This window comes from Chaetodon auriga, chromosome 4 (genome assembly GCF_051107435.1).
Source record: "Chaetodon auriga isolate fChaAug3 chromosome 4, fChaAug3.hap1, whole genome shotgun sequence".
In the NCBI taxonomy this organism is placed as follows: Eukaryota; Metazoa; Chordata; class Actinopteri; order Chaetodontiformes; family Chaetodontidae; genus Chaetodon; species Chaetodon auriga.
Window position 1 is genome coordinate 8,377,822 of NC_135077.1, and position 27,169 is coordinate 8,404,990.

A 27,169-nucleotide genomic window follows, 5' to 3' on the forward strand; every position below is an offset into this window, starting at 1 on the left:
AATACAACTCACCAAAACCATCTTGGTTCATCTTTACACTTCTACAACAATCACCAACTCTGGTTTGTTCAAAATAAACTCTGAATTCACTAAATCAGGAGAGGAGTAAGAGCATCCGAGAAGCAGTGGGGAAATCAGCATGTACAGACGGAAAGTTTTCACATCTGACTAGGGAATTATTTTCATCTCACATTATGACTGGGGGGACTTAAATACGTCAGACTTCAACAGATTTACATGGTAAAAAAACGATAACAGAAACAGAAAGTCTGTTCTCAGTCTGCACTGGTGAAGTGACAGGTAATTGTGATGTAGCTTTTGACTGTGGGAACTGTTCAGCAGTCAGGGGTCAGAGCTAGGATGTCTGCCTTGGATAGATTGACTTTTGACTTATCCTTGCACTCCTCAAAGTGTTTTTCATCAAGTCAGAGTAATTCGCAATAGTATAAAGTACCAACTAGCCCTCTGAATCGCTCGCCTTCTACCATGCTGATTGGCAGAATATGGGTCTCAATCAAAGCAAGAAAAAGGCCATCACAATATACTGGCCTCAGAGAAACTGTCCCACTGCTGGCCTCTACAAATCAAACACTTATCAAACACTATAACTATCTAGACAGATGACCTACTCTACAAGACCTTTCATAATTATTCCGTGAACAACAGCGCCCTTGCTTTCTTCAAGATTAGGGGAATTTGCCTTGATTTACTGATCATCCCATGACCTCTCTCTCTGTTTGCTTCTTGTTTCTTGTGTTTTTGATTACTCTACATACGTTAAAAAAGTTCAGAAATAAAAAAAGTCTCCAAAAGTAAAAAAGAAAGAAAACTTAGAATCTAGATATATAGATAGATAGATAGATAGATAGATAGACATTTTATTCATCCCCAAGGGAAATTCACAAATCTGTAAGTTTTGACATTTATATGTTGGTTTACTGTTTATTTTGCTGGTTAGCCTAACGCGGCCTGTAGTATCATTGTAGACCCACATGTTAGAGTACTGCGTGTTGAGGAACAGTCTAGAGAAACCATGTCAATGTCAAGCCTCATTTGATGGCAATTAAATAACCAGAGTACTAAGCTGGAAGTGGGAAACTGTTTTTTCATGTTGCTTTTTGTGTAGTCTCACACACCCAGCGTTATCTCCACACTTAACACTGCAACACAAGCTCAGCTGGTTTTGTTTTGTTGACTTTCAGAGGAAAGTCTCCTCTGGTGCGTGCCACGCTGGTCTGTGTGTCTGTTGCTGCTGTATGTAAATGCACCTGATAGACATGCGCCGTGGTACACCAACTATTGTACTTGTATCATATACTTTTGTTCTCCTGCCAAAGCATATAATGCTGTTATGCATGTCTGTCAGCTTTGGCCAGTAGAAGCGCTAAAAATAGCAGCATTACTACTTAAACTACATTTCACAGTAGTGCAGTGGCAGTATTGCTGCTTTCTGAATCAAATAGCTTTTAAGTAGCTAAGCTTTTATTGGTCAAGTTGTGAGGTTGCATCCACACAATTTTTCCCAAGCATTTCTGAAGCTCAAAGGCAGCAGAGCTTTCTGTTGCAGTCTGAAATAAAAGTGCAGAGCATCAGTAAATGGCGCTACCACCATACATGGATGTGAAGCACTTCCTTATGACAGTGACATGTACCAATACTGATTCCGCTTTTGCTTCAGGGAAATACATGTAAGCCTGAATTTATGTGATGTATATATGGCAGATGGTGAGGACAGAGAGGAATTCATCTCAAGGGCATCAGGGTTTTTATTACTTGTCTACAGCGGTTTGAGTCATTGAATTCTGAGTGACAATTTGTCCTGCAAATCTACCCAAGTCTAACTTGAGCCTACCTATGTCAGGACAGGGCCTCAGTACAGCAATACCACTCATGGAGCTATGGGTAGAATCATGTTTTAAGAGGAGTATCCCTTGTATTTTTCTAATACTGTAATATAATACCATCACTGTACATGCATAAACTGGTCAAAAACATTCTTGGTGGCAAATGGATTAACAGTTAACCATTAACATCCCTAGTTTGGACACACTGATGCCTCAGGCACCTTAGCAAAGATTTAACCAGGTAGAGCAGTCGTTGAGCACAAAAATGAGGTGGTGTCATTCTCTACATTTGTCAAAGCACCAATGCCAATGGTTCTGCATTCATTTCAATGCCAATTTGTCACTACATGACCCCCTCTGCCAAGGCAGGATCCATCATTGCTGTGCCAGGATGACTGCGGCTGGTTCAGTCTTAACCAGTCCACGTTCTCGCATCATGATAGCTCAGCATGACCCCAGCTATTGGCAGGATAGATTTCTCCAGCCTTGACCTAAGAAACCTTTCCAAGTCCCCCCTCAAGTCCCCCCTCCCCTCCATCTCAAACTAGTTGCAGGCAGAGGTTGCTACCAGTCAAACATCGAGAAACAACACAGTTAAAAACAGTGCAGTGGGTAGGTTAAGGGGCCGCTTGATAAACGCTACATAAACCAAAATGTTTTCCAGCTAATTGGGACTCATAACTGAACTTTCTGCACTCAGAAAGACAATGCATACTGTGAGAGTCTCAATTTTTTATTGCTTGAAAGTTTGTGTACGTCTATATTATGATAAATATCAATACAGAGGTGCCTTAATATGACACTGATCATATTACCTGTGGCTGTATTCAGAAATTGGTGCCAATGCTGTAAATCAATAAGCAGGACTGCTGCAGGGCCAGACTGCAATTTGCAAGCATTTTTGGAGAGGATGCAAACAAATAAAAAGTAAGAGCAACAGTGTGAGTTGCAAATATGCCCTCTGTTTATTATTACATTTTGTAATTAAAATCATCATTGTATATCACGTGAAGCACCAGGGGCAGAGTTTTGCCATGGGGGGCCGCCACAGAAATATAAAACACACACACACACACACACAAGTTCCACTATCAATCATCTGATCCACTTCCTCAATACAAATGCAGTTGTTATTGCTGTGAGCTACACTGATGCATTCTAAGGAGAGGAAGAGGGAGTGACAGAGCACCTGGATGTGGGCGAAAGAGGGGACCCGCGGTTTATAAAAATGCAGCTTAGTGAAGGATCTAGGCATGCATACAACATGAACATAAGCAATTTGCATTCAACCCGTGTTGGACCCATTCATATGAGCCAAACATCACTCTCTAGCCACCAGACTCCATTCACAGAAACGGTGATTTTATCATCATGAAACCAGCCTCATTCAAACATGACAAACACAAAACTCATCAAAACCTTGGTTCATCTTTCCTCTGTTCCAACCATCATCACCAACTCAATTTGTTAAAATAAACTCTGAATTCTCTGAATCAGGAGAGAAGCGATAGAGACATCTACACATCTACATGGCGTACAGAACCAGAATATTTTCAACTCTAACTTAGGAATCATATTTTTTCATTATTATGACTCTATCATGAGTATTTTTTTTTCTTTAATTGAAATGCAAATTCAAATTTAGAATATTTGTTGACGGCCCTAATCTGGTTTTAGGAGGTGGTGCCATCATAATATTTATTGATTTAGCAATGGTAAATTTCACATACTGCAATGGAAGGGTTTACCCATATTGTCCAATCTCAACAAGAACCATGACTGCATACATTAAGATGCGAGGCACCAGGGGGAACAAAACCCTTGTTAGTGCCATGCTTTACACACTGATCAACTAGCTGCTGCTCCCACAGAGCTGCTGGGAGACCAGAGCAGACTTCACCATGCCAGGCCAGGCTGTATCCCCTCAGGCTGTTGACACCGCTCCAACAGACCAGATAAAAAAGACCCAGCTGAGACGACCAGACACTGGCAGCCTTTCAACACAGCTGAGCAGGCAGACACACACAGTTGCACACATACAAACGCACACCCCCTCCGCTTTGCTCTTCTCATTCAGTCTCCCACTCTCTGACACACTCCACACATCGGCAAGCAGGACAGTTTCCAACTATCATCTCATCGCTGCGCTGCCAGGCCAGACTATTCAGCTGAGCTGCCCTCCCTCACTCTTCCTCATTGCACTCACCCTCTGTCATTCTAACTGATTAAGTGGTTTACAATACCCATCTTTTCCCTGCGTGAGTGACAGGGCAAGCATCCATCCAATAAGCCAGAGAAAGCGAGGGGAGTGTTCACGCGTATACAATAACAAAGGAGCATGGGGCGGGAAGGAGTGACAGCAGTCTAACCAACACAACTGCCCAGAAAGAGATTTACACCCAGCGATTAAAGCACAATAGAGGAAGCCATACAAAAAGACTGGGTCTAGTATTTTTCTTTATAGGTGTTGGTGACATGATAATCACTGGAGACTGATTACCCCCCACACACACACACACACACACACACACACACCCCTTTTCTTGCAAATGCTTACAGTCCCCTCACAGATACTTCTTAAGCAGCTTTTAATCTTTCTTGTGGTTAAAGCATGTGAACGTACTCTATTTGAGAATAAATGAATCTCAACACACAGTCACCATCTGTCGAAGTCTCTTCTCACAGCATCTGTCTGTGTGTGTTGTGGTTACATACTTGGCTTTGACATGGCCAGTAAAATAGATGGGCTTCCTACTGATTTCCTGTGAAACCACACTGGTGGCAAGCTTACATATAAGTAGCCACTGACACTATGAACTCTCTCTCTCTCACACACACACACACACACACACACACACATATATATATATATATATATTTTAGAGTCCCTAGTTAAGACTAACCTTAACAATGAGCAGTTGACAGCAGTGTTAATATTACCTCCTGGCCAAAAGTGAGAGCAGATCTGCCAAGTGTGGCGTGTACATTTCATTTCTGAACAATCAGAGCACTGAAAACGAGTTGGGGGAGGGCTGTGCAAATGAACCAACAGAGCATCAGACAGTGCAACCGGTAGAGTCTATATATACAGAAGCATACACAACACATTCAAAAAAAAGGAGCAATTTGGAGTGTGGGAGCCTTCTTATCAATGATCTCAAAGGCTTTAGTGAATGTATAAAGTCATTTCAGACAAAGAATGAGTGGTGTTATGGTCAGCAGAGGAACATCTTCACTCTCATTAACCAGCCAATTAAGAGGTCCATAAAGCTGAGCCTAGCAATTATCCCATACTCACAAATGCATTTAAAAAATGAGCCACTCTATACAGACCTTGGCCCCACTCTTAATGAGGGTAACTGAGGTTGCTTGCATGATTAATAATTGATAATTTGGCATGAGCCTGAATTTGCCAGTTTGCCATTTAATTGGAGCTGTTGTCAGAGGCAGAGCAGCAGGTCTGTAAGTTCAAGGTGGTGACATTATGAATTATCAAAGCAAGCACAGAGCAGTCCACACCCTTGCTAGATTAATAGTGAAGTTAGCACTGACTAGAAGACCACGATACACATCCTTTAGCCATAACAAATTGGAAAGAATAGAGGAGAATTGTTTAACATCAGGGTCACCGTATTGTCTGTATCCCATGCTCACAGACAAGGATGAATGCCACAAATACTGGAGCAACACAAAAAATACTTCTGTCCACTGCAGAGGTGAGTGATGAACATCAACAGTTGTGGTGGTGATGTCCAACAAAGGCAGCAATGTGCCAATAACATACGAGAGGTATATGTTAACAATAATGGTTAAAAAACGTAAAGCCATTTAACGTGTTTGTTTACATACCAATCATAGTAATGCAGAGCATGGTGTTCCATTGTTCTCTAACGTTGCCTTTCTTTCATCATGCTTGTCTTTCCTTTTTCGATCAGGCTCAAAGCCTTTTTTTCCTTTTCTGACGCTCAAGATGGTATGCAACAAGTGAAATCGCGCGCACACAAACTGTGAATACTACGCATGCTCTGCAGCCTTTCCCACCCTGAACGGGACAGAGAGAAGCAAGCCCCCAAATCTCATCATCAAGCTTATCACGTATTGTTGTCAGGAGTCTGCACCCTTCGAAACTGATTACATGCATGTGTGTCAGATGATCTATGAATGACAAATCAGTCATTCTGCTGAAATGATGAATCAGAGCCAGCAACGTGTTCCATGTATGTCTTGATAAATTCTCAAAAATGCACATGCACTAAGACTATAGAGAGTGGTGATGGACATGGGCATGTGACTCACCTTGTTCATGCTGCCTGCTTGCTGGGCTGCACTGAGGGTGGGGTGAGCTCCTATTTGCTGCCCTGCTTGGGTGAGTGTCTCTGCCAACGCACTTCCTGCTGCTCCTGGTCCTGGTGCAGCTCCCTGCATTGTCGGACCCTGGTACTGCATGCCTGCTACCCCTGCTCCCCGTCCTCTCCCAGCTTCAGGTCCGAGACCACCATTCATCACCTGTCCAGGTTGGGGTTGCCCTCCCTGGGCCAGAAGCCCACCATGGCCTTGGCTATTGTTAATCATGGCCTGGCTGAAGCCTGTTGTGTTCAGGCCCATTGTTGCTGTATTATTGTTGTTGTTCTGCCCTGCTACTCCAGTCGGTGTTCCTGCTTTTTGGGCCTGGGGAGACGGGTGGTTGTTGGGGGAGCCCTGGCCAAGAGGGCTCTTTCCCAGCGGTGTGCCCAGCTGAGGCACCATACCGCCTGGCTGAGGGCTAGCTGAGTTCAGCCCTGTGCCTGTGATACTGGACGTGCTACCTGCTCGAAGAAGCTCTGAAAGCTGCTTGTGCTTGGCAGCTGCATCCGGAACACCGCCACCACTGCCAAGGCCCGTTGGGGTGCCACCTGGCCCACCAGCTCCAGGTGCTGCTCCACCATTTGAAGACATCCCACCCATGAGGCTCAGATCTCCTCCATTGGGGATCAACTCATCAGGAAGGTCATTCTCCAAATCGTCCCAAGATAGTGACCCCAGATCTAGGAGAGAAGGAAGGAAGGAAAAACAAGATTCATTTGTTAAGATTTTGGAGAAGATTAATAGTAGTTCAAAATGTTTCTATTTCAACAATGTGTGTCAATAAAGTACATTCACTCTCCCAAGCCTTTGAGGTCCATCAAATAAGCCTGGATTAGAGGTATTTAGTGCTCAGCATTTTCATTTTCTCCATGTAGCACAGGTAACTCAACCAACAACATTCCTGACCCATTGCAGTAGGTGTCAAAAATCAAACAAATACCCTCTTGCGCCCTCCCGACCCTCTTTCTCAGTCTTAATGTTCCGAAATATTCCCAATTATGGGATAATACTAAGCCAACATGTTAACTGGTGCTGGATTATGGCCATTTCCCTGCAGCACAAGACAACAAACAAGACGCAGCGTGATAATAAGAGCATCGCTACTGGCTGACAAACACAGCGTGACAAGACAGAGAATGCAGCAGCACTCAGGGTCCTGCTGGGCAGTGAAGGAATATTCATGTCACACCATCCAGAGGTGTGAGCATAATGCTGAGAGCCTAGGGAGCCATGATTTGTTTGAGGTGAAGTGACTATGACAGCAAAAAAAGATAGGAGGTGTGTGCGTTAGAGAGGTGGTTTTCTTGGTCGACAACTGCCCTGACCAATTAGTGGGATGTCGAGTTGACTTAGAGGGATGTCACTGTTTGCGTTTGGTGTGCGAGAGTACACTGGTTTAATGTCCTCCACTGTTCCATGACACTATCAGAGTGGTGTATTCTGTGAGTTTCTCTCCATTGCCAGTGTTACTTTTGGAACTGAACCACTGTGTGCACCGCAAGTAACTGTGACCACAACCTGTGAGGAAGGTAAGGCACAGGTGGTTTTCAATATGATAAAGAGGTCACAATAAAAGGTGCTGCCAGGGCTTACCTTCATTAAATGGAGACAGATTTGTGACCACTCACTCTCTAATAAAAGCACCTGTCACCCGCAGCTTGTTTTTTTAACTAGACCACCTGAAGGTCAATAACGGCAGAACCAATCAGCTGTGACTACAATGCCTCAAATATGGATGTTGCTGCACAGAAGCAACAATTTGTCAAACGTGGATGCTTCACACACATCTTCAACCCAGCAGCACAGAAGATCTTCACAACTTGAGAACATGTCACATGATTGATCCTGGTGACCTTGAGTCCAAGTGAGCATTTCTTAAGGATTTTTTTTTTTTTTAAGCTTTTTCCATTGTCAACAAAAGAAAGTGACAGAGAGGAAAGGGGGGAGAGAGAGCAGACAACATGCAGAAAAGGGCCACAGGTTAGAACTGAAGCTGGGCCGGGAATGGGACCAACTAACGGATGTCTGGACAGATGGACAACCTGAAAATATAATGCTAGTAACTGCGTATGTTGGCACAGAGGCATAAAAATATGGGGTCATCTGACAAAAATGTTGAAACTGGCTCACAATTTTGACACATAACACCAGAGACTTTCTATGGTTTACCTCGTGATAGGTGCCAAGAAAGAAAAACTCCCACCGTGATAAATTTCCAGAGTTCTAAATTCTGTCTGTGAGTGCGTGTCCTCGCATCTCATATGCTTTTAAACTAAAGGAACATTACTTAAACTTGACTTCCTGGATTACATTTCATATATGCCGGATACCTGAAGCCACGCACCAACAAAGCATTCCCCTTGCATAGTTTTTATGCAGAGGTGTTTTAGTCTGAGTGTCTGCTAAAGGTAACAATAAGTTGCTTTAACAAACTGCCATGACTTGAGTATGCTGAAATGATCATCGTAACTCTCAGCAGCTAACTCAGTTCTTCAAAAGCGAGTGGGAAATAGATATGTTAATCTCATACAAAGTTAACATGTAAAACAACGCATTGTTATTTTGAAATAAAAAGGCAAAATGAATAAATTGTAGCGGCCACATTACGTGATTGGCTGGTACTGCTGTGGTTCAGAGAGACAGCAACTTACTGAAGCAACAAAGCTGAAGCTACTGAGAGCTGAGGAATGCCACCTTACCCACGACACATCCAAATCAAATCAAGCATATCAATTACTAACATACGATGCACTGTGCTTAATGCTACAGGGTGAAAGAAGACAGACCAGAGTAAACACAGTGAGGCAGTCACCCTCCCATCTGCCGTCTGCTGCTGCTCCTGCTGGATGTCTTCATTGAGATTCAGTCAGAATCCAGCCTTTAATGAGGACACTTGGCCTACACACTTCCCTGAGTAAACACAGCCTTCCATGCTAGCCCGCTGTCTGTCCCTGGCATCAGGCAAGCAGGTGCTCCATGTGGAGAAAGCTTGTTTAAGTCTGAAGGGACCATCCATCTTTCCCACCCCTGCTCCTCTCAGCCCCTCCTATCTAACCAACAGCCACATGGACGCTCTTTGAGCTGCAGCATTCAATTCAACCACATGCGCGCAGGCCTGGCCCTGCATTCATTTCTGAATGGGGACAAACACACACACTCAGTGCAACCTCACCCCCAGGCTCTTTGGCTGGAGACCAAAAATGCAAAGCAATGTTTTGGTTAGGTAGCACAACATGCAGTCAGGGGAGCCCCAGCTATGGGAGCGAGAGAAGGGGAGACAGATTTAGAGTACTTCTTCTTAGAATCGTCTTTTTCACTTTCCTGGTAACCATTTGTTTCCCATTACTCCTTCTTTCTTATGCTCTTTCACCCAATTATCCCCTTTCCTTAACTGACTGATGGCCAAACTGCTCTCACACTTTTTTCTGTTATATCTCCTTTGGCTCCCGTCTGCAAGTTGGTGGCTATAAATACCCGCAAAAGCAACCCAAGCAGTAGTCCAGACTGGGGATGTCTGTCATCTTGCCCTAGGGCTGAGCGTATGGCCTTAGAGGGACAGGTGCAGCATGACTGCCTGGTCTTTCACTTGCCATTTAGCACCACAGCAGGGGGAGCATGAAAGCCACTTAGTGCTGGAAAGGTAATCTATACTCTGCTTTTTCAACAATACTCTAAGGGTCCTTTGAGTGGGTAATAACATCTGACGTTGAATGGAGAAAGATCTGATGAAAGGCAATTCAGGAACAGCTTTATGGATCCAATTTGGAAAGAATAACAGTGGACTACACTGAATTAAAAAAAAAAAAAAAACAACAGAATTTTCATATGACCACGGTCTTAAAGAATTAGTCCATGCTATTTGCATCATACGTTGTCAAACTTCAAGTTTAAGCATTTTATTTTACTAATCAGGCATCAGTGAGTCAAGCAGTACTAAGGTTGGGCGACTGGACGAACATATCACCTATCGCCAGTTGTTTCTTTGGGCAGTGAATTAAATGGTCCGCTTCCGAGAGCCACTGTTCAGTGGCAGACTGTTCAGCAAGCCCAGGAGCACAAAGAGGCCAGCAACAGCAGAGAGGCAGTAGGGAAAACAGCGTGTGAAGCCAGAATATTTTCAGAGTTGGTGATTTTTGGAAAAGTGGAAAGATTAACAAAGACAATTTTGGATAGTTTCACTATGTTTCTACCAAGACTAAATGAACCTGGCCTGCAAAATTCAAGACACTGAGTATGAAGACCAGAAGACAGATGTTTGCGTCGAGCAATTGAGGGCAGTGTGTAGTCTCTATCTTCAGACTGAAGGTAATGGTGCTTTTTAAAAACAAAGAATCATCACTCTGGGACCATTTTTACTGACAGAAAATCTCAAATTGGAAAGCAGCTGCTACTTGCCACAACAAGAGGCCAAATGCAGCCATACACACATATTGGTGTATATGCTGTCTGATACTGATCTTTTTTCCTCACACTTCAATTTTTGTTTCGTCACCCTCTTTCCCTTTAAAACCTCTGCCACACATTATTCTGCTTTTGAACACTCAAACGTTTAAAATTGGCTTTCCTTAGGCTAGTTGAGTATCTGGAGAGTCTGCATTTGTGGGTTCAATTATATGTCTCAATATGTCCAGAAAAAAAACCTTGTTCTACATATCTTCAGCCTATTCTTGTTCTGAGAAATGAAGGTTATTCCATGCGAGAAATTGCCAAAAAAACTGAAGATATGATGCTCCACTCCCTTCACAAAACAGTGCAAACTGACTCTAACCAGAACAGAAGTGAAGTAGGAGGCCTCGGTGCAAAACTGAGGACATCAGTGTATCTAGTTTGAGAACCAGATGCCTCACAGATCCTCAACTGGCAGCTTCATTAAATGGAACCTGCAAAACACCAGTCTTAGCTTCAACAGTGACGAAGCAACTACAGAATGCTGGCCTTTTAAACAGAGCAGGAAAAAAGCCATATCTGAGACTGGCTAATAAAAGGAAAAGTTTAAGATAACAGGACTGAGGAAGATTGGAAAAAAAGTCTTACAGGCAAACAAATCTAGGTTTGAGGTGTTTGGATGACAAAGACCATTTCTGAGACAAGGGACAAATAAAAAGAGTGTGAAACATCATTATTTACAACCACATCAATGTCTCGACTATATTTTATATTCATTGCGCAACTCATTGGGAAAACATAAAATTTTCTGGGTGAGCCCAAACTTCTGAGCAGTCATATTTGGACAATCTTGATTTGATCTGACAAAGGACCAAACACATACCCTGCTTTATCATTTATTTCAATCTTAACGGGGCTATAATTTACAAAATTAACATCGTGCTTGACTTCAAATTAGCCAGACCATAAACTTGTTAGGAGACTGCATACTGAGGTAATAAATCAAGTGAGGAGTACGTACATTTTCTCATAAGATTACATGCAATCGGACTTCTTTTTGCAGCCAATTAGAAAGAATGCAGGTTTAAGGCACCTCTGCATTGGCTTCTCTTTTCAGACTGGGAAGCTCAATCCACTATTTATAAAGTCAATGGCTAAATATCAATTTAGGACCCAGTGGCCCAAAAACTGAATCAACTGTAGAACACAGAATGCCATGTAAATTTCTAAAATGTGCATACAATTTATAAAAAACAGAGTTTTTCTATTATAGGCATTTTTTTCAGTCATATGAGCAGTAACAAAGTTCAACAAACTCTCAGAAGTGTAACCATATCGGCAAAAGCAAAAGCCAAGTTTTTTTTTTTTTTAAGACTTTGTGGCTGTGAGTCACATATTCTGATGGACAAAATGAAAAAGCTATGTCCGTTTCTGGTCAAGCATCCTGAACAAGGAGTGTTCCCTGGACACAAGAGTAGCTTCTGTCAGATCCACTTACCTGATGTGTTAAAGCTGCATATGGTGGCTGTCCTGCAGAAAATCTGTTTGATAGGGTGCCTGTGTATTTTTATTCAACGTTATCAGTTAATATCAAGTGCTCAAGCCTGAAAATACTTAATAATTAATGGACTGTTCTTACGCCTCACGCACAAAGCTGAAGCGACAAACAACTGAAGTTGGAGGGGTTGTTTTTCCAGGACCCCTAGAACTGAACACAGTTCACGAGTAGACAATGCTTACTGTATTAATTATATACCACCTAATTTTGCATTGATGACAGTAATAAGATCAACCCTGCAGTCAGCAAATTTGAGTTTTAATCTTAACGTTTTGATTAACCTGCGCAGGGGTTACCTTAATGTTATTACACCTCACTCACATGAGCACACCTTGATTGTGTCTGCACAAACAAGGAGCAAATCTTTTCAGCCACTCTCACTTTTCTCTACGCACACAGAGATGCAAGTGGAATGAGCAAAAACAGCAATACTGTGTGCTTAATACATGCATAGACATGAGCAGTGACGGCATTTAAAAAATGTCCAATTAGGCCCAGCTAAAACACTTCACATGAAGAAGTAGGTTGGAGGTGACCCCCGATCAATCTACCCTTGTCCGCTCCGCTGCTCCCCCTTCTTTTTCATAGACTTTTTCTGGTTGCCCACAGGCGGATGCAAAAATGCCTCTATTAGCAGCTGCATCATGAACTTAATGTCTGCCTGCTAGACAATAAAGATGCCATTTGCAGAGCAGCAAGTGAGCATTTGTGTGCTGGTGGGTGGTTTACTGACATGGCCATGGACTGACACATGGAGCTAAAATCTCAGTAAGGCATGTATCAAATATTCACTAGTTATGTTTCAGCACACTTGTAGCTTTGAACAGCATGAAGATAAACAATGAGTATACTGAAACACACCCTACTCATGCACACCTTAACTTTGCCAGTAAGAAGTCCTACAAAGTCAAGAAATCTTTAATCAAACCCATGCACATTACCAACGGATTTTGTTTGTGGACACTGGGGCAAGGGGAGTCCAGTGAGCCTGCAGAGTGACATATGGCCTGAATGGAGAGATGGGGGCACATGTTTGCCCTCTGCCACTACAATAAAACAGAACCTCCCCAAATGCACACAAAACTTGACTGCGCAAAAGCATCACTAGTACACAGATGCTGCAAGCATTACACAAGTATAATTATGCAAACACTTCCCATGGGCTACACTACATCCCAAGATGGGACACGCATCTCAAACCAAGTTTGACTGCAAATGGCAAAGGCCAAATGTCAGGGCAGAAGGGTACCACTCACAAAGCTCCAGGCATGACACTAAAGAGTGAAAGCCAACTCTTTATCCACAGTAATTTACGGCTGATGATAACGTTGCCCAGAGCTGTCCCTCAGGATCCATTAGGTCCCAATTGTAACTGGCGAAAACTATAAAGTATAGGCGGGGCAAGTTTAATGATTGATCACTGCAGACATGTGGTGCCTCTGCCATGTGTGATTGGTGTTGTAATTCATTGTTGTTGTGACAGCTGTTTTTGTTGAACGACTGTCCGACTTATTTTTCTTGCAGACCAGACAAAATAAAACGTGATGAACACGTGCCATTTCATAGACATGGTGGCCTCAATAAAACCATTTGTCCAGCAAAAAATACCTATAAAAAAAAAAACAGTTTGAATAGTGAGGGTCCTGTTATATTTGCAAACTGTAACTTTAGCCATTCACGACAGTATATCAAAAAAAGTGCGGAAAAAGCTGCTTTAATCGATGTCTTTTTACCACTAGGTGGGTCAAATCTTGACCAATAGATAGCCATTACATATTACTGGCATTTTATTTTTTTTATGGTTATGTTAAACAACTGCCTACATACACATCCAGCAGACACACAGCAATCGTACCATTTATTTGGATTTATGGTGGTCTTTTCGTACAAAAACTTAACTTAACTGACTCAACTCAACTTTGTCTGTTATTTAGCCATGAACAAAATGCATACAGTGAGTTTACCAGAGCTTTTTTTTTTTTTTTTTTTTCCCCCAACAGAGACAGCTGCCTGCAGGGTCTGATGAGATCAGCTCACACTCAACCATACAACAAACGTGCAAGCAGTAAATCCAAAACAAGTCGCAAGAAGTTGAAAGCTAAGTCTCTGTGATCTTTATGATTTCAATCCATTTTAATATGAAAAGCATTGACTGGGAGTTTAAGAGCAGGGCAGGAACTATACCACCATAGCCACTGCCATGAATGCCCCAGGGTGTGGCCATAATGCCCCTTCTACCACACAGCCAGTTTGGCATGCCCTGTCCTGAACTGGCCGTTGTGCCCTTACACGAAAGTTACGGATTTTCCCATTCAAAACTAATATGCTAAACGGTAAATTAACTGTTCCCCAGTGTCTCACACAGTGGCTGATCGGCTAATTACCAGGTAATTATACTCAGTTTCTAAGGACAGTATGCATTGAATAGTTGCTCCTTGTGTACATGTTTTTAAACTTCTTTCCTAAATCTGCATCTGCTTCAGCGTGTTATTTATGAGTCCTGATGAAACATTAAAGATCAGCATTCTGGTTGCCTGTTTGAGCTTCACTTTTTAAGTAACGTCAACAATTACTCTCCAAGAAACAGCTAATATTTCTCTATATATCTGCCCTTTCTGTCAGCTGCTGAGTGTCTGCAGTGTATCTAGTGACGAGAAGAGACTAGTAGACTCCCTTGAAAGGTTTCTCAACAGTGTTTAATGTTGAACACGTAAAAAAGTTCTTTTTAGATACTTTTGTGACTGCTCCTATACCTCACACACACTTTGTTTGTTCATTAAACCATAACTAACTATTAATATAATTAGTTCACGTTTTAAAGAAAATAATCAGATGACATTTTGTGGAAAGTCAAACATTCAGGTGCAGTTTTAATAAACTCAGTGTAGTAGTGTAGTATATTTCAATACACTACAACACAAACTACCATTTTGTCTTCATAATATGTAATTATCACTTATTGTTATTGCAACATTGTTTTTGGCCTTGGTGCCCTACATTTTGGCTGCAATGACCCAATAAAGGCCAAAGTGGCTTTACCATAAAGATGACTTAATTCAAGGGCTGTAACAGTGTTCTGTTATGGGTTGTGTATGCCTTAATTTTGGTAGGTTATCAAGTTTCTACCCAGCAACTTTCTTATACCCATATCTGCAGCTGTAAATCAGTCCCAAGAGTGTCCAAGAGTAGTCTGCCGGCTGACATGACATGTTTTGCTGCTGCTGAGGAAATAAATTCTGAACAACTTCTTAACTTCACAAATACATCAGAAAGTCAAGTGGACAAGAAATACAGTGTCATGGATTATCACTTTATCATATCAGAGGGTGATCCTAGACCAGCAATCATCTTTTTAAATTAAGGCCAATGCAGTCAAGATACCAAACAGAAAGGCATTTCCTAATCCCTAGCACTTTGATGGAATATACAAGTAGATTTGTGTCATGCATTCCGACACATTTCAATTCACGACTGTGTGTTAAGTCTACTGAGAAAAATGTCATATTTTGCACAAAGTACAACAACAATCACTAAGAACTTCAGAAAGTCAGTCCGATCACAGCCAGATTGGAGTGTGGGTTCATATGCCTGCTGAGGGGTGCTAAAGCCGAGGATATGACACTGCTAATTAATGTTTTACACTTGCTAGCTGTTGAATTGAGCAACTGTATCAAACACTGTTTGTCAATCAGCCTTTTTTCCTCGTGTTGGTACTCCTGATCATTTCTCTAAACAGATATGGATACTGAATGACATAAGTAAAATAAAATCGCTCTTCAAATGAACCGAACAGTTTAGAAGGACCAGCCTGGAAATTCAATTAACTATATTAGACATTGATTTCTGAAGCACAGTGGGCCATGAATTTAAGTGACATCTGATTTTTAGAATAGGTGCGATTTCTTCAGCAGACTTTGTATCATTTGAGAATGTAAGACGATCAAGGTCATCAAATCTCTGATGAAAAGTGGTCTCTCACAGTACAACTTACTACACTGAGCCGTTTACTGCCATATGCTGTCAGAATAAAGCAAACATAAGAAATGCTCTTTGCTAAGACACAGATGATCAGCTGCCAGTGTGGTGCACCCAGTTACAACTTCAGCAGTGTAATGCAACAGCTCTGCACTTTATTTATAACGTCCAACAACGTTCAGTTTTCGTGTAAATGTGTAATCATTTTGGAGACTATACTTTGTAGTGCTGTTGAATCGTACTGCGTTTTATCTTATGGAGGTACTCCAAGACTGTTGGTGCATGAGCACAAGGCAAGTGCAACTTACCGAATAAATTGGCAACTGAGCATACAGGGTCGGTCTACACACTACACGCTCACGACAGACCCAAACCACAACACTGCAGTATAACCAGTTACTACAAAGTTACCAACAAAACGCTCACCACACCTGGCTCACCTGACGACGTTGAAGAGCATGAGCGGTCAGTAAATTTAAGAAACGATATCACACAGGAATGCTTGGTAAAAATCTTCATGATATTGGTGTTTACTTGCACACACAGTGTTGAGGCCTTTACCTGGTCCATCAGACGCCGACAGGGCAGGTGAATTCAGCTTCGGCCGCTTTGAGTTGGGAGGTCCGACGTCCAGCAGGTTTTCAGCCATGGCTGCTGTCTTGTCCGGCTGGTCGCTTAATTTGATAATTACGATTACCTTATGACAGGAAAGTTGTTCTATCAACTCGAACCTTCCCGGTTAGCACATTAGCAAGCTGGCAGCCTGCTAACGTTAGCTAACTGGCTAATAGCTAGCTAATTGCCTGCTACCAGCTAAGTTAACTGTTAGCGTTAGCTACTCCTTGCTGTGAGAGTCAGTGTCTTTCAAAAGAGATGCAATAGCGCCCCGCTTCGCCACCGCCATTCACCCCATGATAATCCAACACCCAACACCCACATTATTATCGTTAAATAACCCCAAATAAAATATTCCCCATGTAAAACTCGAACTTCAGAATGACAATCCAATAAAATCAGGTGGACTGCTGCATTCCGGGGGAACGGTCGCAATTTCTATATGTTCGAAGTACCCATTTTGCGTGACGTCAAATTTCTTCATGCAACAATCGCGCGAAGCTCCACAAAAATGCACAATTGCATAAAAATGCTGTATATTTGAAAGCCACTTCGAAAGTCACGACCTGCTCTCCGCTTGCTCACGGTAAACAATACTGCTCCCGAACGGCGACAGGGGCTGAATCGCCGCACTCTGAAGGGGAAATCAGATATACGGAGCTTTTTTGCCCGACGACCACCGATCCAATTCCTGTTTTTTCGCACAAAATGTCTCCGAGGCGATGTTAAGATGTCGTTTTCGGCGGAAGGACGCTGTCATATCGCGGTAAGGATGCTCGATTTCTACGTAAAAACCAGTGTTGGACCGAAATCCTAATTCCGAGCCACGACAAGATGGCGGCTGTTGATTCCTTCGATACAAAAAAGTTTTTTTTTTCTTTTCCAGATCGGCTGTGGAGGGGGAGGGGCCGCGCAATCACGCCCTACGTGAAAACACCGCTCATGTAAACCACTGGGGGCGCTACAGCACCGCCACAGAGACATACAGGCAACTCACAAGTCGGTTCATTTTGTTAGAAGTCATTTTTAGTAGTACATTATTATGAAAATATGTGTGAAATATAAGACCAAAATATGCTTATTCAAAAATATGAATGTTCAATGAAACATTTAAAGAATAATCTTGTACATCAATTATATCTCAGTGTTGCATGATATTGTTATTTAATTACTTAAATTCTAAAAAGATGTTACATTCATTACAGTTATGGCACGAGTAGAATGCCATGATGGTGGTGGGGTTACCTGTCTTTTTTTATTTAAAAGGGAAGCAATATATATTAGGTAGGTATATTGTAACCCAGAATTAAAATTTCACAGGATCTGCATGTTCGTCCTCCCTGCAGATGAGCGCAGCTGCAATGAAAATACACAACAAATGCATCACTCAGGTGGTGGCCATGTAGTTTGTCAATTTCCCTTGTCTTCCCTCTTCCGTTTGACTTTTTCCCTCTTCATGGCCAGTTTTTAAGTGTCTACTCTTACTCTGCTTTTGCTTTGTTGACATCAACCACAAATAACTTATATAGGTTATGGTAGAGAAGACTTAGTAAAATATACGGTGGATACAAACAGTATAAATTGCATTTTAGTCATCAACTGGTTGATCAAAAAGACCTCTCCTTATTGACAATGTTCTCTGATGCCTTCCTAAAACTTGGCCAACCTGCAACATACATATAGCCTGGTCCCTAACAACATGTCTGAATTACTCAGCAAATTATAAAACAAAACAAGATGGAAATTCAGTCGGATTATCAGGCTAATTTGCACATGTTGTCTGACGTGAACTCATCTTCACTTTATACGTCACAGTGCACTCAACTGTTTTCTGCTTGGAGATTTATTTCTCTCACGCCGCAAAAAAAGAGTAATAAAATCATAACACTCACACTTACTCAAATAGACACACACTGCATCAATTTGATAATACGTGTCAATTTTTCATTGTTTTCTGGCAAAATCTGACACATGCACACATATAAAAAAAACATATGTGACATAAAATAACTGCATATGTACAAACACTGAGTGCTTTGTGCAAATGTGTACAGATTACGATCATGTGTTGATAAATGATACATGGGTAATGTGCACAAAACATACATAATACATCTCATTCATGAACATAAAACGAATACACATAGATTTTAAATCAAACAACTCTGTCTAATTTTTGTCCCAGTGTAATAAAAAAACACATACGGGTTGAATTAACTAGACAATTTATAATGAAAAGATGTGGAGCTGTCACCATTTAAATGAGTGATTAGGCGATGCTATTTTGCTGTGATGAGTTTAACAAGTGCGAATAAAACACCATTTCTTTATGCCTCTCCCATACTTTTCTGTCGCAGAGCAGACTCACACTTCTTCAACAAGAAAGGCCTTAAACTTCTCCTCAATGCACTTGGTTTTCTAGATTGCATTGTATAACTGGAGCGCTCAACTCCTAGGGACACTTCTCTCCCTCTGCCAAAAACGAAAACAAATCTTGCCACACACACATCATCCATCAATACACCGTCAGAGGAGGACAAAATCCAAGTAACCTTAAATGAGCCAAGCTCAGTGATTCGAAGAATCTTGCGTGTCAGCAACACGTGCTTAATGTTTACATCAATTGTAGAAAGAATGATTCTGAAATGAAATAAAAGAATAAGATTTTGTTGCAGAATGAAAACTTAAGAGTGTCCAACAAAGAAGAAAAATGCTCATTCGTTCCCATGCAAACAATATCACACACACCTCTCCCCCCACTGTATCACAGATCACAAAGCCGGCAGTGTTCACTTTAATATTTTATTTATACATGTGTACAGATGTGCGCTACTGGGGAGGCCGTTTGCCAATCAACCTGTGGAGTCCCACACCTCAAATCTACTGTGGCTGGTTTCTGTCACTGCTGTGCATGCTATGGATACAGCAGCACGGCTTGAAAACCACCAAGGATTACCTAACAACGTGAGGCAGAAGGGTAATCTGGAAAATGTGGGGAAAAAACAAGAACTTTCCTTCAAAATTGATACCCGATACTCTCATCTGTTTTCTTTATTTAGTGCGGTACGGTTCATTAGGTTTGGCAAACTTGAGCATGATGAGAATAAGCATTGCAAGAGTATAACAAGAGAAATGTGCCTTTTAAGCCAACAAAGCACATCTCACATAGCTATTTTTGTGTCTCAATCTAGAGTGACAGCTTCTGGGAAAACGTCTTTGGATTTTCAGGATCCCTATACTAATAGAGATATCATCACTGTTTGATACAAATAATCACAGCTCGCACCACATCAAACAGGTTCCTAATTCAAAAGGCACTGGCTGTCAATGTTTGGAGTGCATAACGGCAGAGGTAAATAGAGATGCTTTCTATGCTACAGGTGGAGATGGCTACATAAATAGACAGTTCATCTGACTCTAAATCATGTGACTGTTTTCAAGATCATTATAGATATTTCAAAATTTGGGGGGTGGGCAGCTCTGTGTGTGAAAGTCCTCTGCAGATAAGGCAGCAACAGCAATGTAACAGTTAAAGAGTGGCCTTGTAGTTGATTGATTTCCTTCTGCATCATATCACAGTGATCTTTTCCATGTTATTGACTTGGAGTAAAAACTAAATATCTCTCACTGATACACACACACACACACACACACACACACACAGGCAAAGTGTAAGGGCTAAACAAGTGCTTTGAAGAGCAAATAAAAAGCATGAGTTGAGTAAAGACCAAAGAGAAATACAGAAGGACTCAGTGTCCAGCTGTTCAATTGGAACGCAACCACGCTTTTCCAAGTGACCAGTTAATGACAAAAGGAACTGGAAAAGAGGGGAAAAAAAGGAAAAAAGATGGAATTTGTCAAAAAAAAACCCCAAACAATTGCAACAAAACCTGCACAACAAGCAAAATTTCCTCAAACATACAATCACAATCTATGCTCATTATGACAACAGCATGATAAAAAAGAAACTTTCTGAAAACCAAAGTACTAAAAAAATACAGTCATACTTTTAGGCACCACAAAACAATCAGCTAGTTTAGGTTGCACTGCACCTATAGATCACTCAATTAAAGTGGCACAATTTAAGTATATGGTTACAGTAGAGGGCTCCCTCCGAATAAACGCTGTGACAGGATGAAAGTTAAAAGTCCCACCCCTTCAACAGAAAATCACACAGCTAAAGGCAGACGGTACTTAACTACTGAATAAATCTATTGTGTTGGACTGACCAATGTTTGCTTTGCTTTTTCTTCTCCTGGCAATGAAGGCAACGGATGGAAACGTCACAAAATCAGAGTCTGAGGTTTTACACGCAGTACTGTAGAAACTGTAGCCGATCTGTGCTTTGACACTTTCACCAACGGCATTGTGGACCATCCCATCATTTATCAAGAACTACACAGTGATTGTCCCTCACAGTCCCACTTCAAGTGACACTCCACTCCAAATCTTTAGAGACTTAAAGCCTCGCTCCACTGTAGGCGTTAAAGGTTAAGTCTGGTGTCTTTTTCTTATTGTTGACAAATGTGATAAAAGACCAAAACTAACAATCCTACTAACAAGTCTGTGCAGTCAAAGCCTAACATATCCTCTATCATCTATCTATCTTTATCTCTGTGCTTTAGAGCATCATTGTTGCCAAAAAACAGATAAAAACATCAATGAGCCTCATCATCGCACTTGCTGACATGGGCCTTCAGTACAACCAACATGGACACTAGATTTATTTTGAGCCAATTCCACATATGCCATGCTGCTCCTGGAAACCCTCACTAGTGCACCAAATCATCCACTGACAACAGAACAAAACAAATGCACTACTTTCTCCTGTCTGAGACACGTTTGCTACAGCACCCACCATGCTGACCTAAGGGGTGACCACCAACCACAATGTCCCCTGTTTTGCGTCTGGCCTGAGACCTTTGTTGTATGCTGTTCCCCATCTCTTTCCCCTCCTGTTTCCAATCATTACTACTGCAATAATGATATACTGTCTGCTATAATGAAAATAGGCATAATGGACTAACACACTGTCGGTTTTGGTCGTTTCACAGGATGTGTTGACAACAAAAATATAGAATCTAGATAGATCATCATGAGTTTGCTCCAGTGAAGTGGTTTTGACCAATGAAAAAGCAGACAGCGTCATAAGACTGAGGGTGAAAATAAGTTTTTTGCTATACTTTGATGGGAATTAGACTGGAGCCTGCTGAGCATACAGATGAACAGCAGAGATGTGGATTATTCTGTAGGATCGGTTTGAGGCATTTCTGTGGAATCAGTTCAATCTGATCGTATTCCCTGTGTTTCACTGAGGATCAAACTACTACCTTTTTGACACCCATCTTTCAGGTCTACAGGGAGACTTTCACACCCAGAGGACGCATTTTGGGTGGAGTATCACTTGAGGTATATTTAAAGTGCCTTCCTGCTTTTGTGATGATCTCACTTTTTAAAACCACCTTTTCTTCCAAATGTTATATATATTAGATCTTCCCTTATCTGATTTGATTTTGTGCTTTTGATTGTACTTGTTGCGACAGACAAGAGGTCTGTTTAAACTTTCTTCAAAGCTATTTCAAGGTAAGAACCACCAAATACAAGTGGTCGAGAAAACACTGTGCAAGACCTGTGCTTAAAATGTGCATTTCGCTGCTACACAAACTAAAATCTATGCAGCCTGCTTTGTAGCATGTCTCCTTTTACCGAGACTCTAGCACAAATGAATACTGTATTAAGCCCTCATGTCAAAGCAGAATACATAGATTAACACTGCTTCATGTGATTCCCTCATTCTTCCCGTAGTTCCCTGCTCAGCCCATCATGCTGCACTGGCACTTATATAGTTTCTAAAATTATTTTCCCTTAAGTAAGGTCAAGACTTTGATCAAGTTAAAACACATGATATGGCACAATAATAACGATTTTTAAAAAGAAATACTTGCATTGAGAATAAAAGCATGGAGTAAGAAACCACAGCATGTTCCGTAGTCTAAGATCGTTAAAACTTTGTTCAGTATTCATATTTGTTTGTTCACTGTTCTAGTCCTGAAGGCACTTGATAACAAAAACGAATAGGAAAAACATCAAGAACAACACCAACAACACTTCCTTCCCTCTGAACCCCTTTCAGCCTTCTCCCCTACACACTGCTGTGCTCAACACAGGTCTAACCCTCCCCAGCACTCAGGCAGCGTTCCCATGAAAAACGTCAGTAACTGCTTCTCTAGCCACTGAAGCCACTGTTTGTGTTGGAGTGACATACTCCCTCTTCTTCATCTGTGCCAAAGACACTTCACCCATGCCTAGAGGAAGGGACATCCCGCCCACACCTGCAATCAGTCCTGGAGTGGCAGAAGCTGAAGGCAGCAGGGGGACAGATGAAAGGGGGAGAGGAGAGGAGGGATCAGAGACGAGCGTAAAACTCCTCGTTGAGTTTTGATAGCTCGTTGGCCTCCTCGTCTTCATTCTCCTCTTCCTGAAGTGCGAGAGGAGCGGGCTGCACCTGGGGGGGCAGTTGTCCAGCGCTAGGCTCTGGGCCTAGTTCAGAGTGGGGAGGGGGGTGAAGGTCTGTGGCAGGGGGCTGTCCAGGGAGGTGTGGAGCGTCCCTATATCCTTCCTCCCTCACCTCTGTGGACTTAGCTTGGACAGGCTCAGGCCCTGCTTTTGAAGGCCTTATAGCGCTTTGTGGTTGAGGAGGGAGTGTGGAAAGAGAGGAGGAGGAAGCAGGAGGAGAAAAGGAAGAGGAGGGAGGAAGGGCTGCTGCCTGGGCAACAGATCCTGTAGTCTTATTGGCTGTTGATGCCACGGACGAGGGTCCGATGCTGGCGTCAAGCTCCGTTCGATCTTGATATATAGTTTCCCCACTTCTGGGGTAGAGAAAGGTCCTCATTTGACCTTTGCCCTTAACATTCACTGTACCTCTGTAGTCAAACTCTAAGCCCATGGCACTGAGCACAGCGTGGCTCTCCTCGCTCACCTGCACCCGACACTCCACACCGGTGGAGTCCATGCGGCTGGCAATGTTGACCGTATCTCCCCAGATGTCATAGAGCAGCTTAGTGGTGCCGATCACCCCAGCCGTCAGCGGCCCATGGTTAAATCCAATACGGAGCTTGAAACCAAAACCCAACATGTTCTTGTTGAAGTCATCCAGGACGCCCATCATCTCAAGGGCAAAGTTGAAAAGTGCCCTCAGGTGAGCATGAGGAGAGTCCTCATCATTCTCTGCCAGCTGCCGGACATTCAGTCCGGACGCTGCCATGTAGGTGGCGCCGATTGTCTTGATTTTTTCCACGCTTTTGAATTCGTGTTTGCGAAGGAGCTCATCGAAGTCTCCAATTAGCTCATTGAGGACGCGGTAGCACTCTTTGCCCCCCTCGTAGCTCTCTTCATAGAACTCACTGAAGTTTACGATACTGGCAAAGATCACGCCCACACTGTCGTGGTTCTTGGAGTAGCTCTGGGTCACCTGAGGAAAAAAATGAGCCAAAGATGAACGAACTACAGTCAGCATATTAAGAGAGAAATGTGTTCAAATATTCTGAACACTAACATATATACTCATGATGATACAGTGATTAAGATTCTAATGTTTCGTCTCTTTGGTTCAAGAATAAAAAATACTAAGAAGAACGTATTTTGGGATTTCCTTAAAAATGGTGCTTAATTAAAAAACAAGAACTAAGCTTTGTTCTGATAATCTTCACAATTAAGATATTTTTGTTTCAGCAAGTGCAAAAACCTTGAGCTGGTCAGCGACATGGATGGGGATGATGTTGCCCAGTAACCACTCAGCCTGGTCTCGCATTGTTTGGATCTTGGAGCGGTGTTTGTCTGCCTCCACGTTGCCATGGTAATGGAGGCGGTAGCTGACCTCGAACTCACGGTTGAGGAACCAGACCAGGAGAAGAAGCAGGAAGAAGGCCAAGACGACCTCTGGGACCAGAAGGTCAAGAGGCCGTGGAGGAGGGTCGGTGCCAGGAGTGACTAATGCTGAACCACCGTCACCGGATGTGGAGACGTTCAGTCTGAGCGAGAAAACGTAGAGAGTGGAAGAAGAGTGAGAGCAGCTCGAGCTGAGCGCGGGGATACCGAACAAAGGAGCAGCAGAGCAGGAAAAACGATTGACAGGAATAAGAGGAGAGAGGAAAGGGAGGCTGAAGAATCCACAAAATAAAAACAGCTTCTGGTGTTTTACGTTGCATCTCCTGGTGATGCATGCTACATGTAGATAACATATCATGGTGAAATGTTTCCCGTGCAGCCTTAATTATGTCCGATAACAGGATTTTTTCGAGTCAGCCCTTCAAAATCAATGAGTTAGAGTGTAATTCTAGACTAATAATTGTATACCAGTGTTCAAATTCACCCAAGAGGAGGAAGAAATACTTGTTTTTCCACTGGCCTGATGAGGGATGATGATTTTATCCCTCATCTGGAATGAGGGATAAAATCATCCTATTCCACCCAGACAACAAATCTTGGAATGCAGACAAGAAATTCAGTCTTAAATCATTTAAACCCTCCACAGGTAAACAGGTTCACTATTTGTATCATGAATGGGTATGAAAGGGGCGTCCTTGAAAGGCTCAGTCATTCACAAGCAAGGACACTTAATGTATGTCCTTAAAAAACCCATCCCAGAAACCTCGTCTTCCCTGCTCGTTGGGACACTAATAAAAGCTGATAAATATTGGAAGGACCTCTGACTGAAACACTGGCTCATAAAACCACTCCGTTAGAAGTAAGTATGATTCAAGCTGATTTTGTATCCCGTGTGTCTTGAGAAGTGGCTGCCAATCAAAATTCTGACCGATAAAGCAGGAGAGTCTTTTCCAGCCTTCTCTCCTCCTCCTCAGTGGTGTAGTTCATTAACTCGTGGCTCTTATACAAAATTCAAGCCAGCACAGGCTGCATGAGTCATTTCCACCACGAGTGACATTTAGCAGCCATTACTGGTGGTGCATGGAGGGAGAGAGAGAGAGGGACAGAGAAAGAGAGGGATGGGAGAATAAAGAGCCAGAAAGCATGAGAATGAGTAAAAGCCAGAGACAGATGTAGTTATGAAAAATATAAAAGAGAGCCATCGCTCCTGTTGACCCTTCAAATGTCACTCATTCATCAAACCCCTCTGTTTCCACGGAGACACTCACCCATGAACTGGCAAGCTGTTATTACCGGAGCTGAAAGACGACGGGAGTGGTGTCAGTCAGGAGAAGAGAAGGGTCACACGCATGCATTACACAGGCACACACAATACACACACATGAGGTAACATATATGATACAGGTCACACTAAACCCTCTGCACTGGCTGAGGAACAGGTAGACAGCGGTATGTAGTACCAAACCAACTGGTTAAGTTAGAAATGTTTGAGAATAATGAATGAATGAATGAATGTATTGATAAATGAATATTTGGAGACTTAAGACAGAGGTGGATGATGACTAAACATGGTAAATTATATGTGTAAAATCTGCATGCCCAACACAAAGCTGTAAGTTTATGTTTTCACGTTGTGTTCTTGATTCCAACATGCTGTTTATAAATGAATACTCCAGCCTACAGTCATTTCTTAGATACTTGAGGATTTTGTTGCAATGCAGGATGATCAGTGGTTGCATATTTTTCTTGATGATATTACTAGAGGTCACACTAGATTACAAGTCTTTTCACTGAATGAAACATGAGATGCCATACTCAGTGCATACTCTGGATAGTATCACTGCTGTATGCATGGGTGTGTATATACACACATGCACATGCATTTGGTATTTGTGTGCAGAATATGAAGTGCTCACCTGTACCTGTGCAAGGGGCTGTACAGCAACAGCAGCAGGGCGACCCCGGTAGCAGTGGCCAGGACTGAGCGCATCCAAAAACTGAGCTGACAAAAGTTACAGTACTGGATGATGGCTAGGATGGTGGCACAGCACAGGAACATGGTCACCTGGAGAAAAGAGGCTCGCTATTAGTGACTTATGAGAGCAACTGAGGACTTTACTGTATGAGCTGGAGAGGTAACCATGATAGGTAAACTCAATAATTGAAGGGTTTTCCACAGTTCAGTACTGGTATTTTTTTCTTTTTTTCTTTTTTTTTACACGCACAGTTACTATGAACTGCACAGCACAAGACATGAAGGCAGGGTGGTACTGTGTGACCATGTCAAATCTAACACGTCAAAGTCAAACAGCAGATAATGAGAAGACTCTCATTTGAATGTCATTGTGCAATATGGTTTTAACTAATCGTTTGCTTCATGTTCATATTCATTAAGGATGATAACAATGGTTACAGGTAAGATAAAAGCTCCATTAGTTCTCTCTAGACCAGTGGAATATCACTTTTCCACTGCCATGTAATTTAACTAGTTAAAATCAAATGCAACATAAACTACACCCAAACATACTGCTTTGCAAAAATGATCTTAATAAATCAAATT

General features: G+C 42.2%; 2 protein-coding genes across 8 annotated transcripts in view; both read right to left on the bottom strand.

Moving 5' to 3' along the window:
• crebbpa (CREB binding lysine acetyltransferase a) overlaps window positions 1-17,582 on the bottom strand; it is a 42,825-nt gene extending 25,243 nt beyond the window's left edge. For all 4 annotated transcript variants that reach the window (XM_076728881.1, XM_076728882.1, XM_076728880.1 and 1 more), the window contains exons 1-2: window positions 16,669-17,582; window positions 6,141-6,868 (exon numbers count right to left, since the gene is read on the bottom strand). In XM_076728881.1, coding sequence (XP_076584996.1) covers window positions 6,141-6,868; window positions 16,669-16,756 — 816 coding nt within the window. In that variant the 5' untranslated portion in view covers window positions 16,757-17,582. The remainder of the gene's footprint in view (window positions 1-6,140; window positions 6,869-16,668) is intronic.
• A 1,007-nt stretch (window positions 17,583-18,589) lies between these two features.
• The window catches only part of adcy9a (adenylate cyclase 9a), a 34,953-nt gene continuing 26,373 nt past the window's right edge, over window positions 18,590-27,169 (bottom strand). The window contains exons 8-11 of one of the 4 annotated variants that reach the window (XM_076728884.1): window positions 26,532-26,674; window positions 25,878-25,907; window positions 24,467-24,752; window positions 18,590-24,193 (exon numbers count right to left, since the gene is read on the bottom strand). In XM_076728884.1, the coding sequence (XP_076584999.1) occupies window positions 23,129-24,193; window positions 24,467-24,752; window positions 25,878-25,907; window positions 26,532-26,674 (1,524 nt within the window). In that variant the 3' untranslated portion in view covers window positions 18,590-23,128. Of the gene's footprint in view, window positions 24,194-24,466; window positions 24,753-25,877; window positions 25,908-26,525; window positions 26,675-27,169 lie in introns of all 4 variants that reach the window. The other 3 variants (XM_076728883.1, XM_076728886.1, XM_076728885.1) reach the window with 3 other exon arrangements.